General features: G+C 41.2%; 1 protein-coding gene across 7 annotated transcripts in view; it reads right to left on the bottom strand.

Moving 5' to 3' along the window:
• Positions 1 to 2011: 2011 nt before the first annotated feature.
• GOSR1 (golgi SNAP receptor complex member 1) overlaps positions 2012 to 15417 on the bottom strand; it is a 44836-nt gene continuing 31430 nt past the window's right edge. For 4 of the 7 annotated variants that reach the window (XM_511386.8, XM_009432465.4, XM_016932082.4 and 1 more), the window contains exons 7-9: positions 13722 to 13751; positions 4602 to 4684; positions 2012 to 2370 (exon numbers count right to left, since the gene is read on the bottom strand). In XM_511386.8, the coding sequence (XP_511386.3) occupies positions 2246 to 2370; positions 4602 to 4684; positions 13722 to 13751 (238 nt within the window). In that variant the 3' untranslated portion in view covers positions 2012 to 2245. The remainder of the gene's footprint in view (positions 2371 to 4601; positions 4685 to 13721; positions 13752 to 15417) is intronic. The other 3 variants (XM_063799676.1, XM_063799677.1, XM_054670959.2) reach the window with 1 other exon arrangement.

A 15417-nucleotide genomic window follows, 5' to 3' on the forward strand; every position in this document is an offset into this window, starting at 1 on the left:
ATATTAATCCAAGGGAAGAATTAAAAAAAAAATGGAAACAATGACTGGTGCCTTAAATATAAGACTGCCATTCTTGATGTTTTTCCAGCAATACAGTTAACCCCAGTGTACTTGTAATTTAAAAGAAAAAGACAGTTTTACAGTGATCTCCATTTCAGACAACCTCAAACATGCTGAAGCTGGTCCATCAGCATCTCAAAGAATCTATGAAAAACAGAATTTTCCCCAAATATCAACAGAGTTGAGGAGACAGAGTAGAAATCTATAGCACAGATCATCAAGAAAGAACTTGGGATTTCTCATTATGAGTGTAAAATAAGAGGACAAGAATTATTTTTATTTTTTTCTCGTCTTTTTTTTTTTTTTAATTGATCATTCTTGGGTGTTTCTCGCAGAGGGGGATTTGGCAGGGTCATAGGACAATAGTGGAGGGAAGGTCAGCAGATAAACAAGTGAACAAAGAAAGGTCTCTGGTTTTCCTAGGCAGAGGACCCTGCGGCCTTCCGCAGTGTTTGTGTCCCTGGGTACTTGAGATTAGGGAGTGGTGATGACTCTTAACGAGCATGCTGCCTTCAAGCATCTGTTTAACAAAGCACATCTTGCACCGCCCTTAATCCATTTAACCCTGAGTGGACACAGCACATGTTTCAGAGAGCACAGGATCCCAAGGCAGAAGAATTTTTCTTAGTACAGAACAAAATTAAAAGTCTCCCATGTCTACTTCTTTCTACATAGACACAGCAACCATCCGATTTCTCAATCTTTTCCCCACTTTTCCCCCTTTTCTATTCCACAAAACCGCCATTGTCATCATGGTCCGTTCTCAATGAGCTGCTGGGCACACCTCCCAGACGGGGTGGTGGCAGGGCAGAGGGGCTCCTCACTTCCCAGTAGGGGCGGCCGGGCAGAGGTGCCCCCCACCTCCCGGACGGGGCGGCTGGCCGGGCGGGGGGCTGACCCCCCCACCTCCCTCCCGGACGGGGCGGCTGGCCGGGCGGGGGGCTGACACCCCACACCTCCCTCCCGGACGGGGCGGCTGGCCAGGCGGGGTGCTGACTCCCCCACCTCCCTCCCGGACGGGGTGGCTGCCGGGTGTAGACGCTCCTCACTTCCCAGACGGGGTGGCTGCCGGGCAGAGGGGCTCCTCACTTCTCAGACGGGGCGGCCGGGCAGAGACGCTCCTCACCTCCCAGACGGGGTCACGGCCGGGCAGAGGCGCTCCTCACATCCCAGACGGGGCGGCGGGGCAGAGGCGCTCCCCACATCTCAGACGATGGGCAGCCGGGCAGAGACGCTCCTCACTTCCTAGATGGGATGGCGGCCGGGAAGAGGCGCTCCTCACTTCCTAGATGGGATGGCGGCCAGGCAGAGATGCTCCTCACTTTCCAGACTGGGCAGCCAGGCAGAGGGGCTCCTCACATCCCAGACGATGGGCGGCCGGGCAGAGACGCTCTTCACTTCCCAGACGGGGTGGCGGCCGGGCAGAGGCTGCAATCTCGGCACTTTGGGAGGCCAAGGCAGGCGGCTGGGAGGTGGAGGTTGTAGCGAGCCGAGATCACGCCACTGCACTCCAGCCTGGGCACCATTGAGCACTGAGTGAACGAGACTCCGTCTGCAATCCCGGCACCTCGGGAGGCCGAGGCAGTCAGGCGTGGCGGCGTGCGCCTGCAATTGCAGGCACTCGGCAGGCTGAGGCAGGAGAATCAGGCAGGGAGGTTGCAGTGAGCCGAGATGGCAGCAGTACAGTCCAGCCTCGGCTCGGCATCAGAGGGAGACCGTGGAAAGAGGGAGACCGTGGGGAGAGGGAGAGGGAGAGGGAAGAATTATTTTTATTCACAATCCAATCTGGCAGCTAAAAGAAAAGCAGTCTTTGGATGTAGAAACCTGGTTTTCTGAAGAGCCCAGCTGTAAGACCTGGCTTGTCATTAGGCTTCAACACTATCATGGAAACACAGAAAACTCTGTTTTTGATTGGTTTACCTGCCTCCTAGGGAGACAAAAGCAACTGAAAACCTTTTTGTTTTTTTTTTAATTAAAAACAGAAAAATGTGTTAGAAAACACAGCACAGAGAAACTGTGGCTTCAGCTCAACCTGACCATGTCACAGAGTCCATCACTGTCAGTCTTGCATTCATCCTGCTGGTCAGGCTAATTATCAAGACAGTCAACTTCTCCCTCCGACGTTTCCTTATTCCAGACCAGGGTGTGAAAGCGGTGGTTGTCAAGAGTCCCTGAAGATGTCCCATCAATGGAACGCATACAGCAGCAACAGGATGGTACAGATCCCAATAACACCCCCTAGGATGAGCGAGTCCCGCCGCTTCCTCAGGTTGATCCTCTGGATCAGGCTGTTTACAGCAGGAAAACGATCTTTGGGAAATCTTTATTAAGGTCATATTTGGAAGAAGCCTCTCTGGCGAAAAGTCGTAGGAATCACAAAAATAGAGATCAGTGGTGTCTAGAAACAGTGATGAAAGGCATGGGGAAGAAACTCACACCAAGGGAATCTTTAGCAGATGCACTTGCCCAAACCGGGAACGCGCTGCAGCTCAAGGCCCCTAACCAATACACATCTCCCAGTCTTGTGTGTAACACAAATAAGAATAGTAATAGAGAGAGAGAGGGAGAAGAAAAGGACGATGACAGTTCCCAAGCACTGAGGGCTTACTGCCAGGCTTCAGGTCAGGGTGGGAGCCAGCGTGGCCAGGAATGGAGGAACTCTGGCAGGGAGGCACAGGCATAGCCAGCTCCCATCTCCACCACCACCCATTTCCCTCCCTTTCCTCATTTTCCTTCTCTCTCTTTTCCTCTTCTCTCAGGAGACTGGGGAGTTCTGCCTGAGAGTTTGAAGAAATACCTGATCTTTTCCCGCCTTAGATTCAGGCAATTCATGGGAACCAACTCTAAGGTCTATATAATCAGACACTGGTGAATTATTAATATTTTCAAAGTTACTTCGCAGCAGAAGGCAGATACAGGAGGAAAGTGGACTAAACTTTAGCCCTGACCCACACCCATTTTTTTTATTTATTTTTTTTTTTGAACACATTCTTTTGGAGTAATTGTAAAATTCCCATGTGACTTATTTGTATGAGGCACTATGCTAGGTTTCAGTATACTACTTTGCCTTAAGGGAACTTAGTGTTGGGCTGGGCAGGGTGGCTCACACCTATAATCCCAGCACTTTGGGAGGCCAAGGCTGAAGGACTGCTTGAGCCTAGGAGTTTGAGACTCGCCTGGGCAACATGGTGAAACCCTGTCTCTACAAAATATACAAAAATTAGCCGGGCATGGTGGCACGTGTCTGTAGTCCCAGCTACTCAGAAGGCTGAGGTGGGAGGACTGCATGAACCTGAGAGGTTGGAGGTTGCAGTGAGCTGAGATCGTGCCACTGTACTCCAGCCTGGATGGTAACAGGGTGAGACTCTGTCTTAAAAAAAAAAAAAAAAAAAAAAGAGAGAGAGAACTTATGGGAGAGATGCTTACAGAGCAGTAGAGAAGAGGTCACAAAGAAGAGTGGTGGTAAATTCTAATGAACAATTGAGAAAGGCTTTAGTGTTTTAAATCATCAGCTATCTGACTCACACTTCTATTTCAAAGTTTCAAAAGTTTCACTAAATACAAACTCTTAAATTCACTAATCAGCTTTTCTGGCTAGCAATTGAGTTCACAGTTTACTAAAATGAGATAATGTATATAACAGCACTCTGTAAATTTTATAGCCCTATCTAAAATGTGATTTTAGACATGTGGTTTTATACTTAGGGTGACAAGGCAAGAACAAAATTCACAGTGGACTGGAGAATAACAGCACACATCAGGAGAGTCTTTTCCTTAGGCAAAGACATATCAAACTAAAAGTGAACTCAAATTATCTAGGACTACAAGATACTCAGCTTTTGAAAATTCTAGGTTCCTCCCCCTTTGGCAGTTGGGGAGGAAAGCTTTTTGCCTAGAAGGCTTGTCTTTTCAGAGGTTCGCTGAATGAAATGACTCAGAGTGCCAGGCTTTTCTGGTTCCCTAGTGGGTTTCTGGGAAGTATTAATAATCCTAATTTAAAACAGAAAACTGAAACATTTTAAAGTAGAGGTTACAACAAACAAGTGGAGAATGTATCCCAGAATTCAGCCTGTGCATAGAGTTACAAACTCCATCAGTAGCTATAGCTCATCTGCACGGGTGGCTGTCTCCTTCCTTCCCCCTTCCAAGCATCTGCCACTGACTTATCTCTAAATGGGAAAAACAACAAAGGCATATAATTTATCATGTTTAGGTAAGAATAATGTATAGTGTGGAGTTCTAACATGAATTTAAAAGCTTTCTAAAATGTAGAAGAAATTGGTGAATAATTTTTAAATTCACATTTATAATTTTTTTCTTCTACATCTAGTAGTAAGAAACTTCTGAGGTGCAGTCTTTTAGGAATGGTACTAAAGAGCATAAACTTTCACAAAGTAGGAATGCACAGTATATTCATATTATGCAATTACTGATGGGCTCTACTGCTACTGATGATGGCAACCTGCCCCCTATAAAAGCACACACAGACACTTCTCCCCTCTACCCTCAAAACACAGACTGCGAACATTCAAAAAGGATACTGGCCAAAGTGTTCATTTTGCTGTGAATTGACTTCAACATTCCTCTCTGTGAAGTCATATTTTCTTTTGTTGCCATAGCAATGCTGCAAGGGGAAAAAGAGATGACAAATCACCATTTAAGATTATTCTGCCTGGAACCATCATGCCTTTAAAAGTGAAAGAAAACTACAGTGAGCAACATCATCTTAGAAAGCACTGTGCCAGAAAATAAGGGGAAAAAATCACTTCCGAAGCCACTTTACCACTGTGCTTTTTCCAAATGACTCCACTGTTCTCTGATATCTTTTTATACAAGGCAGTAAGCCACTTCCTATGTTTGCTTCAAAATAACAAACAAAATAAGGCATAAACAGACAAATCACATATTACAAAAGCTTCTTAAAATTTAAAGTTTAAAAACTTTAAAAAGTTTAAAAAGAGTTTAAAAAGAAGCCAGCTACTAAAATATCTTTAATCAGGAAAAACTGTTGAAAGGGAATTATAATTATAAAAATAGAAAAGAAATATAAAATATCATAAAATGTGAATACACAACCAGCCCTTAATTTATGAAGAGATTATGTTCCAAAATTCTACTTGAGAACCAACTAGACATGCATGCAACATTATGCTGGGTTTCCACGATGGCTGACAAAGGTCACAGACTCATTAAACGTGGCTAAAACAGCTGGGTGTGGTGGCTCACGTCTGTAATCCCAGCACCGAATTTGGAAGACCGAGGTGGGAGGATCACTTGAGCCCAAAAGTTCAAGACCATCCTGGGCAATGTGGTGAAATCCCAACTCTACCAAAATAAAAAATTAGCTAGACATGTGTGCCTGTAGTCCCAGCTACTCGGGAGGCTGAGGTGAGAGGATCAATTGAGCCCAGGAGGGGGAGGCTACAGCGAGCTGTGATGGAGCCACTGCACTCTAGCCTGAATAATGGAGCGAGACCCTGTCTCAAAAAAAAGAAAAGATTAAAGAGAAAAGAGAAAGTCACTTTTTGTCGAACACAATCTCTTCCCTGTGACTACCTTGATATCCTGTTTAAAAGATCTCTTGAGTTAATATCCTCTTTTTGGGGGGGTTGGGGGTTGGGGGACAGGGTCCTGCTCCGTCACCCAGGCTGGAGCCCAGTGGTGTGACTGTGGCTATTGCAGCCTTGACTTCCTGGGCTCAAGCAATCCTCCCACCTCAGCCTCCTGAGTAGCTGGGACTACAGGCATGTGCCATCATGCCTGACTAATTTTTTTTTTCTAATTTTTAAATTATTTCTAGAGATGGGGTCTCCCTATGTTGCCCAGGCTGGTCTCAAACTCCTGGGCTCAAGCCATCCTCCTACCTCCGCCTCCCAAAGTGCTGGAGTTATAGGTGTGAGCCACCAAGCTTGGCCCTAAGTTAGTATCATTTTGCTATCACTTCCAGGATTATTCATTTCCCATAGTCTTATCTCTCTGGACATTAGAGCCCTAGAGGGCAGGGTCAGTATCCACTTTGATATGTAACACTCAGAGGAGTGCTTTGCATGTTGACATTATAAATAGCAACAGAAAATGAAATGCTGTTGAGCAATTTTGAAAATATCTTTTTTTTTAAAAAAAAATCAAGAGATTGAGATTTGGGGAAGATGATGGTGAGAGGATAAATTCCTGACTTGACCTTTGGTCCATTTCCTCCATGGAGGAGCACAAGAATAAAAGCAGACACACTAAGGAGGGTCCATCTGAGGCCCCAAGTTCCCTTGAGATCTCCAGAGAAGAAAGCCAGGTAGAGGGCTATACTCTCTGAAGTGAAGAGAGAACCAGGGAACTGACAGCAGGGAAGCTTAGATTTTTCTTCAAGCTTGAGGCAAAGACCTAGGGCTTCCTTGCTTCCTGAGGAACCCAGACAGTGGAAGACTATGGATCTGCATACACAGGGGTTGCAGTGAAATTGCTCCCAGGCACTGAAGCTGGGAAAGGACTGCTACATGCAGCCAGAAAGATGACAAGCAGAGAGCCGATAGTCTTGTAGCTGGTGTGATGCCCAGCCCCTAAGGGAAGAGCCCAGTGATGGATGCATCACTGCCTGATATGCCATTGCTTAAGAGGCTCTCATAGCTGGATCTATCTGGGAGCTGAGTGAACACATTTTTGGCCAGGTAAGGTCTCACAGAGTAAACCACCATGTATCTTATTGAAGGGAAATGCTAGAAGGAGTATTCTAAACAAATGACACATGAATCAAAACTTGAATTTCAAGATTTGAGATGGCAAAAGAGAAACAAAAGTGTGTAAGGAGGTATATACAGGTTGAACATCCCTAATCTGAAAATCAGAAATCCCCAAGACTTCTGGTCCCAAGTATTTTGGATAAGCAACATTCAATCTGTAAAAGAATATTTGTTGAAGCATTTTTGGAATAGTAAAAAATGAACAACAACAGCAAAAAGACCAAAAAAAAAAAAAAATCCCCCAAAACTGGAAGTAACATTTGAATGGTATAATAGATTATGATATAACCATACTTTGGTTATTAAAAAGGATGAGTTAGTATTATTTCTATTAACATGAAGGGATGTTTATAACATAATTGAGTGATTAAAGCAAGCTACGGAATGTGCAGAATATCAATGCTGTAATATTTTCAGAAACAAACATCCTTGGGGATGTTTGTATGACAGTGAAAAAGTTGTATATCAGTAAGATACACAATTGTCACTTAACACAAGTTACTTCAGAGGTTAAGAATGGAGGGGTACTACCAGGAGATTGACTTTTCCTTTATCCATTTTAGTATTAGTTAAGTTGTTACAATAAGAACATTTTGATAATATACAAATGTACTTCGATAATATATAAATATCTAATAAAGAAAAATGAAAAGAACATTAGAAAAATCCCACCTGAATGATTAAGAAATGTTAATAACATCTGAAGCTACACACACACACAAAATTAACATGGACATGCTAGGATTTAGATCACTTTCAACTGAAATCACAGGCAGTGATTACACAGTATTTGGGTATTTAAAGAAATGAGTTAGGGCTAGGCACGGTGACTCATGCCTGTAATCCCAGCACTTTGGGAAGCCAAGGCAGGTGGATCACTTGAGGCCAAGGAGTTCAAGACCAGCCTGGCCAAAATGGTGAAACCTCTTCTCTACTAAAAATACAAAAATTAGCCAGGCGTGGTGGTGAGCACCTGTAATCCCAGCTACTGGGAGGCTGAGGGTGAAGAATCACTTGAAGCCCAGGAGACAGAGGTTGCAGTGAGCTGAGATCGCGCCACTGCACTCCAGCTTGGGTGACAACACAAGACGCGGTCTCAAACAAAACAAAATAAAGTTAGTATTTCTATTAACTTGAAGGGATGTTTATAACATATTGAGTGATTAAAGCAAGCCACAGAATGTATAGAATATGAATCCTCTAATAATTACAGAAACAAACATCTTTGGGGATGTCTGTATGACAGTGAAAAAGGTATCAGAAGGATACACAACTGTCAGTTAACACAAGTCGCTTCAGGGGTTAAAAATGGAGGGGTACTACCAGGAGACTGACTTTTTCTTTTTCTTTTTTTTTTTTTGTTTGAGACGGAGTCTTGCTCTGTCACCCAGGCTGGAGTGCAGTGGCGCGATCTTGGCTCACTGCAACTTCCGCCTCCCAGGTTCATGCCATTCTCCTGCCTCAGCCTCCTGAGTAGCTGGGACTACAGGCGCCCGCCACCACGCCCAGCTAATTTTTTGTATTTTTAGTAGAGACGGGGTTTCACCGTGTTAGCCAGGATGGTCTCGATCTCCTGCCCTCGTGATCCGCCCGCCTCAGCCTCCCAAAGTGCTGGGATTACAGGCGTGAGCCACCACGCCCGGCTGACTTTTTCTTTATCCATTTTAGTATTATTTAAGTTGTTACAATAAGAACACTGTACTTGTATAATATACAATATACAAGTGTCTAATAAAAGAAAAATGAAAACATTAGAAAAATTCCACTTGATTAAGAAACGTTAAATAACATTTGAAGCTACACACACAATTAACATGGACATACTAGGATTTGGATCACTTTCAACTGAAATCACAGGCAGTATCTGCAAATTTAGAAAATGAAAAGTCCTAGAGAATATTACAGTTCTTCCAGGGTCCTGATTTCCTATGTGTTTTAATGCTGACAATCCCATCTTCCCAATACTTTTAGGCCTATTCTAGAAAAATATCTGTTCATGTGGAGATATTATGGTCTGGTCTTTTGAAATGACATTTCAGAATAAAGAAATGTAACTGGGTAAAACTAAAACAAACAAAAAAACACATTAGCAGCTCCAAATCCACCACTGTGATGCACCTCAATAAAATTATGAGTCAAGCAATGATTTTAAAAAGTTTTCCACAGATCTCAGAAATGCTCAAGAATGGAAGGGATCACTCTCTCTGAGGACAGAACTGTGGAGTAGGGTTAAAAATGGAGATTTGTAGAAATTTGTACAAGGAGTTGCCATACCCCAAAATTGCCCTTCCTAACGCATACAGCTAGGTGGCTGCCCCTAGTCCAGTAGAAGACCTAGCTCAGGAGAAGAGACATAGAGGTCTGGCAATTTGAAGTCCCCGGTGAAACAGCCAGGTCCGCCTGATCACGCATGGTGAGGCCTAACACTCAACAAGTGTCACCACCCTATGCTCACAGGATGAGTTTCCCAACACACATTCTTTTCACAACATGGAGAAACAGCATGTCTACAGAAAAATACAAAAAAAAAAAAAAAAAAGCTGGGCATGGTGGTGTGTGCCAGTAGTACCAGCTATTCAGAATGCTGAGGTGGGAAGATTGCTTGAGCCCAGAAGGTCAAGGCTGCAGTAAGCCATGATCATGTCACTGCACTCCAGCCTGGGTAACAGCAATGAGTGATTGGAAGCTCATCCTCTTTTGGAGTCACACCCTTAAATATGAAGGAACAGCCAATAATCACTAGATGTGTGAGGAGGTAACATGAAAGGCAGAGTTCAAATAAACCACCCAGCAAACAGAAAAGTGAGGCTGAGCAAACAGGGCAATAAAGGAAGCTCAAGAAACTCTAAAATAAAATTACATTTAATGTTTTCAGGGAGATAAAAGATTATTACATCCACAAAACATACACATAAATGTGTGTATCTGTCCTCACGAAAGAGCTCATGTAAATTAAATGAAGAGCTGATATAAAAATGTAATAGAAGAATTGGAAGGAGAAAATCAGTAAATCTCCCAGAATGTTAAACAAAAAGATCAACAGAAACAGAGAGAAGGTAAGAAAGGATCAATTCAGAAGGCCCAACACATAACCTTTTTAATATTTTTTTGCATGAAACAACAGAGAAAGAAGAGGGAAGAAAATGATAAAGAACGTTAAGATAATTTCCAAGAACTGAAGATGAGTTTCCAGATTGTAAGAGTTCACTCAATGCCCAGAGCATTGGACTGGAAAAGACGCATGCCACTGTGGACTTTAGAAGCATGCCAGCCTGGACTTTAGAAGCAATACTGGAAACAATGCCTTTAAAAATTTCAAAATTATTTCCAACTCAGAATTCTATCTTGGCTAAGTTAAATAATGAATCAAGAATACGAGCAGAATAAAGACTTTTTGGATGTGGGCAGTCCAAAACAATTTACCTCCTGTTCTTTCTCAGGAAGTTACTAAGGACATGGTTCAGCATAATAAGGGAATAAAGTAAGAAAGTGGAAGGCACTAATCCCAAGAAGTAGGTAATCCAATAGAGGAAATTATTTTAGGATAATGGAGGAAGGACATCTAGGACCAGAACAATGTTGGAGGTGTAGAGAATCACCAGTCAAGATTAGAGCAGAAGGAGGGAGCGATGTCAACCACACAATACACTGAATTTTTGATCCCCAAATGAAAGGAACACAAGAAGAGCGTAACAAACAACTTCCTTTGCATCATTTAGTTCTTATTCTTAATTTTTCAGTTTGAGAGATTATGACAAAATATGATACATTGAAAATGTGGTTGTTTTGTAGAAAAGTTTACAAGGTATTGCAAGTAGATACTATGGTCTTGTATAAAGTAACAGCTTTCAAACCTATGCTGGCCCATATATCAATCTTTGAATGATATATTATTATTTTTTTGAGACAGGGCCTCACTATGCCATGCAGGCGCGGCTGCAGTAGCACCATCATGGCAGCCTTGACCTCATGGGTGCAAGTGCTCCTCCTGCCTCAGCCTTCCAAGTGGTTGGCTTACAGATGTGCACCACCATGCCTAGCTTTTTAGAAACAATTTTGTAAAGATGGGGTCTCACTATGTTGCTCTGGCTGACTCGAGTTTCTGGCCTCAAGCAGTCCTCCCGCCTCAGCCTCCCAAAGTGTTAGGATCATAGGTGTGAGCCACCATGCTGGGCCTGCTTCTGTTTTTCAAACTGGAACTATCACCATTTCCTGTAGACTTTGACTCACAAGTGGACAGAGGTTAAAAAATAATTTCTGCAAAGCACTTTGTATTCCTTGGGGAATAGATATCATCATCATACATTATGTTAACTTGTTGAAGATGCATGATTTCCAGTACCACAAAGTATATCTAGACATAGTTTCTCATCTCATTTCATGACTCAGAGTCAAGCAGAATGAAATCTAGGCTGTTATTTCAAGGGTCAAATATTTAGAAGCAAAATATAAGCTCTAAATAATATATAATGCTTTTAAAATGATAAATCATTGATATGCTTACAGGAACTTCAACTTTCTTACCTGTTACCTGCTCTGTGAACTGAACTCAGTCACCTTTTTTTCAACAACAGATAATACAAGTCATACATTTAAAGGTTAGAAATGAATTTATAAATATTAAAAATGCTAGTTCTTTTCAATAAGTTGATGTCAAAGTCTATATTCAGTTGCTCACATAGTTTTAAAATGTATCTCTAAAAGGAAAAGGTAAATTTTTCCATATGGAATATGCAAAAATACTATTTGACACAAACTTTATATTCTTCATAAGAAATCATAACTAGCTTTATACTCAGTGAAACTTTTCTTGTAATGCCTATCATATTTTGAAACAAGGGAAAATACTGAAATAAAAGACCTAATAACATGTTTTCTAACTGGCAAAATAATAGTAACAATTCAATGGTTCTCAATTGTTCCTTTTAATTTCTTTTTTGCCCTATGAGGTACCCCAAGTTTTTATACTCATATTACCAGCCCTTAAGTAGGCCAGTTCTGAAGTGAAAGCTTAATTAAGGCAGCCTGGCCCTAGAAGAGCAGGCAGAAAGAAAGGGAAATAAAGGAAAAAAGAAAAAGGATGATTGGGAAACTTTAAGTAAAGAATTCCTGGCAAAATGTGATCAGATCTCATGTGCTGATGAAAAGGAAAAAGTTACAAGGAAGAAACTTCAGTCAACATTAGGAAATTCTGTGAGAACTTTCTTCAGGTGGAAGGCTCAGCACATACAATTTAAACAAAAATTCAAGACACAATCATGGCTTACTGTTATAAAAGATTAAAATGTATTAAGATGATTAATGATGGAAAATATTCCAATCCATTGAATAAAGAATCCATGAAGCCATACAAAAGAAACAGATATTTAGGAAACGAACACTGAAATATTTAGGAGTAAAGAGCATCAATGTATGTTAAACTTTGTAGAAGTTGGGTAAAGGGTATATAGGACTTCTTTTCACTACTGAAATTTTTCTGAAATCTGAAATGATATCCAAATAAAAAGCTAAAAAAGAAAGGATTGGTATTAATAATATAGCTACCATTTACAGATTACCTAGTATTAGATCAGGCATTTTCCTCACATTATCCTTAACAGTCTTACAGATAAGTATTATCTTCAATACTATATTTTTAAACAGATAAGAAAATGAAAGTTCCAAGAAGTTAATTATCTAAAGAACAGAAATCTAAGATCTAATAAACAGCACAGGCAGGTTCCAAACCAAATCAGACCCAAAACCTTGTATTCTTTCTGCAATGTGGTAAATATAGCAGTGGTTTAAATAGAGCTCTGTTTCTAGAGTTGGACTAAGACTGAATCAGGATCTGAATCCTTAATACTATTTACTAGTCATGTGACCACAGGCAAATTACTTAATTTCTGTTTTGTTTTGGAGATAGTTCCTAATGATTTGTGTCTATCTAATGGGTTATTGAGAAAATCAAATAAAATAATGCATGCAAAGTACTTTTAGCACAGGTCCAATATCCACGGTAAGAACACAAATGTGGCTGGGCGCAGTGGCTCACACCTGTAATCTCTGCACTTTAGGATGCCAAGGTGGGCAGATCACCTGAGGTCAGGAGTTCGGGACCAGACTGGCCAACATGATGAAACCCTGTCACTACTAAAATTACAAAAAATTAGCCAGGCATGGTGGGACACACCTGAAATCCCAGCTACTCAGGAGCCTGAGGCAGGAGAATCACTTGAACCCAGGAGGCGGAGGTTGCAGTGAGCCGAGATGGCACCACTGCACTCTAGCCTGGGCAACAAGAGTGAAACTCCATCTAAAAAAAAAAAAAAACGAATGTTTGTTATTGTCATGTACTTTGATTTACCTTTCCTGAAAACCAATGCTTTACACATTGGTGAATTCTAGAGCACAGAGACCTAGTTAATGTACTTTTTTACTGTCATAAAATAGATACTTTAAAATTCATCAAACCTAGAAAGCTAAGCAGTTCAAAACAAGCAATAAATGTCCCTTAACTTAAGCAAGAAACTAGTTCAATGTTATTATAGATACTATGAACTATTACTGCAGTAGATTTTCTGCAGGTGCTATAACAGCAAAGTCTGTATGAATGGCATAAAGTTATTTATCAAATTATGCTTTAAATCACTTTGCTTTAAAAAGTGGGAATAAAAAGACTGAGATTGAAAATACTAAGTATAAATTAAGTGGAAAAATTAACCTAAGTAAAACAGCTTAATTAAAGTAACTATGGAAATGTTACTTTGGGTGTCAAACGTCTCTTGTAAGGGAAGGACATAGTAAAAATTTCATCTTTAAGGAGGATAAACGAACTTTGATCTGTTCATTAAATGTTTTTTCTTCTAAAACAGCTGTAACACTGTTCATTAAATTTACATGCAAACAAACAAAAACCAACAAAGCAAAACAAAAACTTATTCCTACCTTATTGTCTCTTCTATCAGACGATCTGAGCTGCAAATAAAAAGAAAAATTCAAATTCTGAATTTACTAAATGCACATGTAAAACCTGTATTAATTTTTCTACATCTATAAACTTTTTAGTCATTTATGTATACAGAATGTCTAGCTTTTTGAAAGCATCTGGAGAAAATTCTGGACTCTAATTTTTTTCTTTTTTAAGACAGAGTCTCGCTCTGTCACCTGGGCTGGAGTGCAGTAGTGTAATCTCAACTCACTGCAGCCTCCGCCTCCTAGGTTCAAGCTATTCTCCTGCCTCAGCTTCCCAAATAGCTGCGAATACACGCACCCGCCACCATGCCTGGCTAATTTTTGTATTTTTACTAGAGATGAGGTTTTGCCATGTTGGCCAGGGTGGTCTCGAACTCCTGACCTCAGGTAATCTGCCCACCTCGGCCTCCAAAAGCTCTGAGATTACAGATGTGAGCCACTGTGGCTGGCCTGGACTTCGAAATAAATTTAATTTCATTCGCATACAATATATATAATTTCCATCTTACGACCAGGCACGGTGGCTCACGCCGGTAATCCCAGCACTTTGGGAGGCCAACGCAGGCAGATCACTTGAGGCCAGGAGTTCGAGACCAGCCTGGCCAACATGGCGAAACTCTGTCTCTAGCAAAAATACAAAAATTAGCTGGGTATGCTAATGTGTGCCTGTTGTCCCAGCTACTCGGCAGGCTGAGGCACGAGAACTGCTTGAACCCGGGAGGCATAGGTTGCAGTGAGCCGAAATCATTGTGCCACTGCACTCCAGCCTGGGCCATAGAGCAAGACTCTGTCTCAAAAAAACTGCAAACAAATAATTTCTATCTCACTTTCGTTAGCTTAAATCTATTTTTTCCACAGAGATACCTGACAATTAGAGTCAGAACAGTTTTAATGACAGCATAAAGAAATGAACTTTCTCTTTAAATAGCTCAAAGTTGTCACTATCATCTATTCAGAACTTAAGAATCAGAACCAACTTGTTGAGACAGGATAGGCAAATATAATTCTGATGTCTATAAGTAGTAAATATTTACATCTTAATGTTTATTTCTTTTTTGGGAAACAGGCTTTTTTTTAACTAAAATTTCAGCTTACTAAACTTTAGAATTCAAGAATCTTAAGAAACCAAATACACCTTTTATCTGTAAATTGTCTGCCTTTATGCAGCACACATTGGAAAGAAAGAAACAAACAAAGCCATTTTAGGGAGAAATGAATAGGTAAAGTTTGGAAAAGGGCCAGCTTTACAGCAGAAGTAGGAAAACAAACTTCTAGACATCTGTATCCACTTGGCATAGAGTAAAGTACACAGTAGGCACTCAAATAAATATCTGCATGTATTTTTCCAACTACTTATTTCCAAAAGAATTTCTAAGTTCATGCTACGAAGTCAAGGTTTCATTATAAATTAGTGGACTAGGTAATCTAAGTTATTGCATATATTAGGGAACAAATGAGCTTTAAAAAGTCATAAATACCGGCCGGGTGCTGTGGCTCATGCCTGTAATCCCAGCACTTTGGGAGGCCAAGGCAGGTGGATCATGAGGTCAGAAGTTCTTGACCAGCCTGGCCAATACAGTGAAACCCCATCTCTACTAAAAAATACAAAATTTAGCTGGGCACGGTGGCTCACACCTGTAATCCCAGCACTTTGGGAGGCCAAGGCAGG

This window comes from Pan troglodytes, chromosome 19, assembly GCF_028858775.2.
Source record: "Pan troglodytes isolate AG18354 chromosome 19, NHGRI_mPanTro3-v2.0_pri, whole genome shotgun sequence".
NCBI classification, from domain to species: domain Eukaryota; kingdom Metazoa; phylum Chordata; class Mammalia; order Primates; family Hominidae; genus Pan; species Pan troglodytes.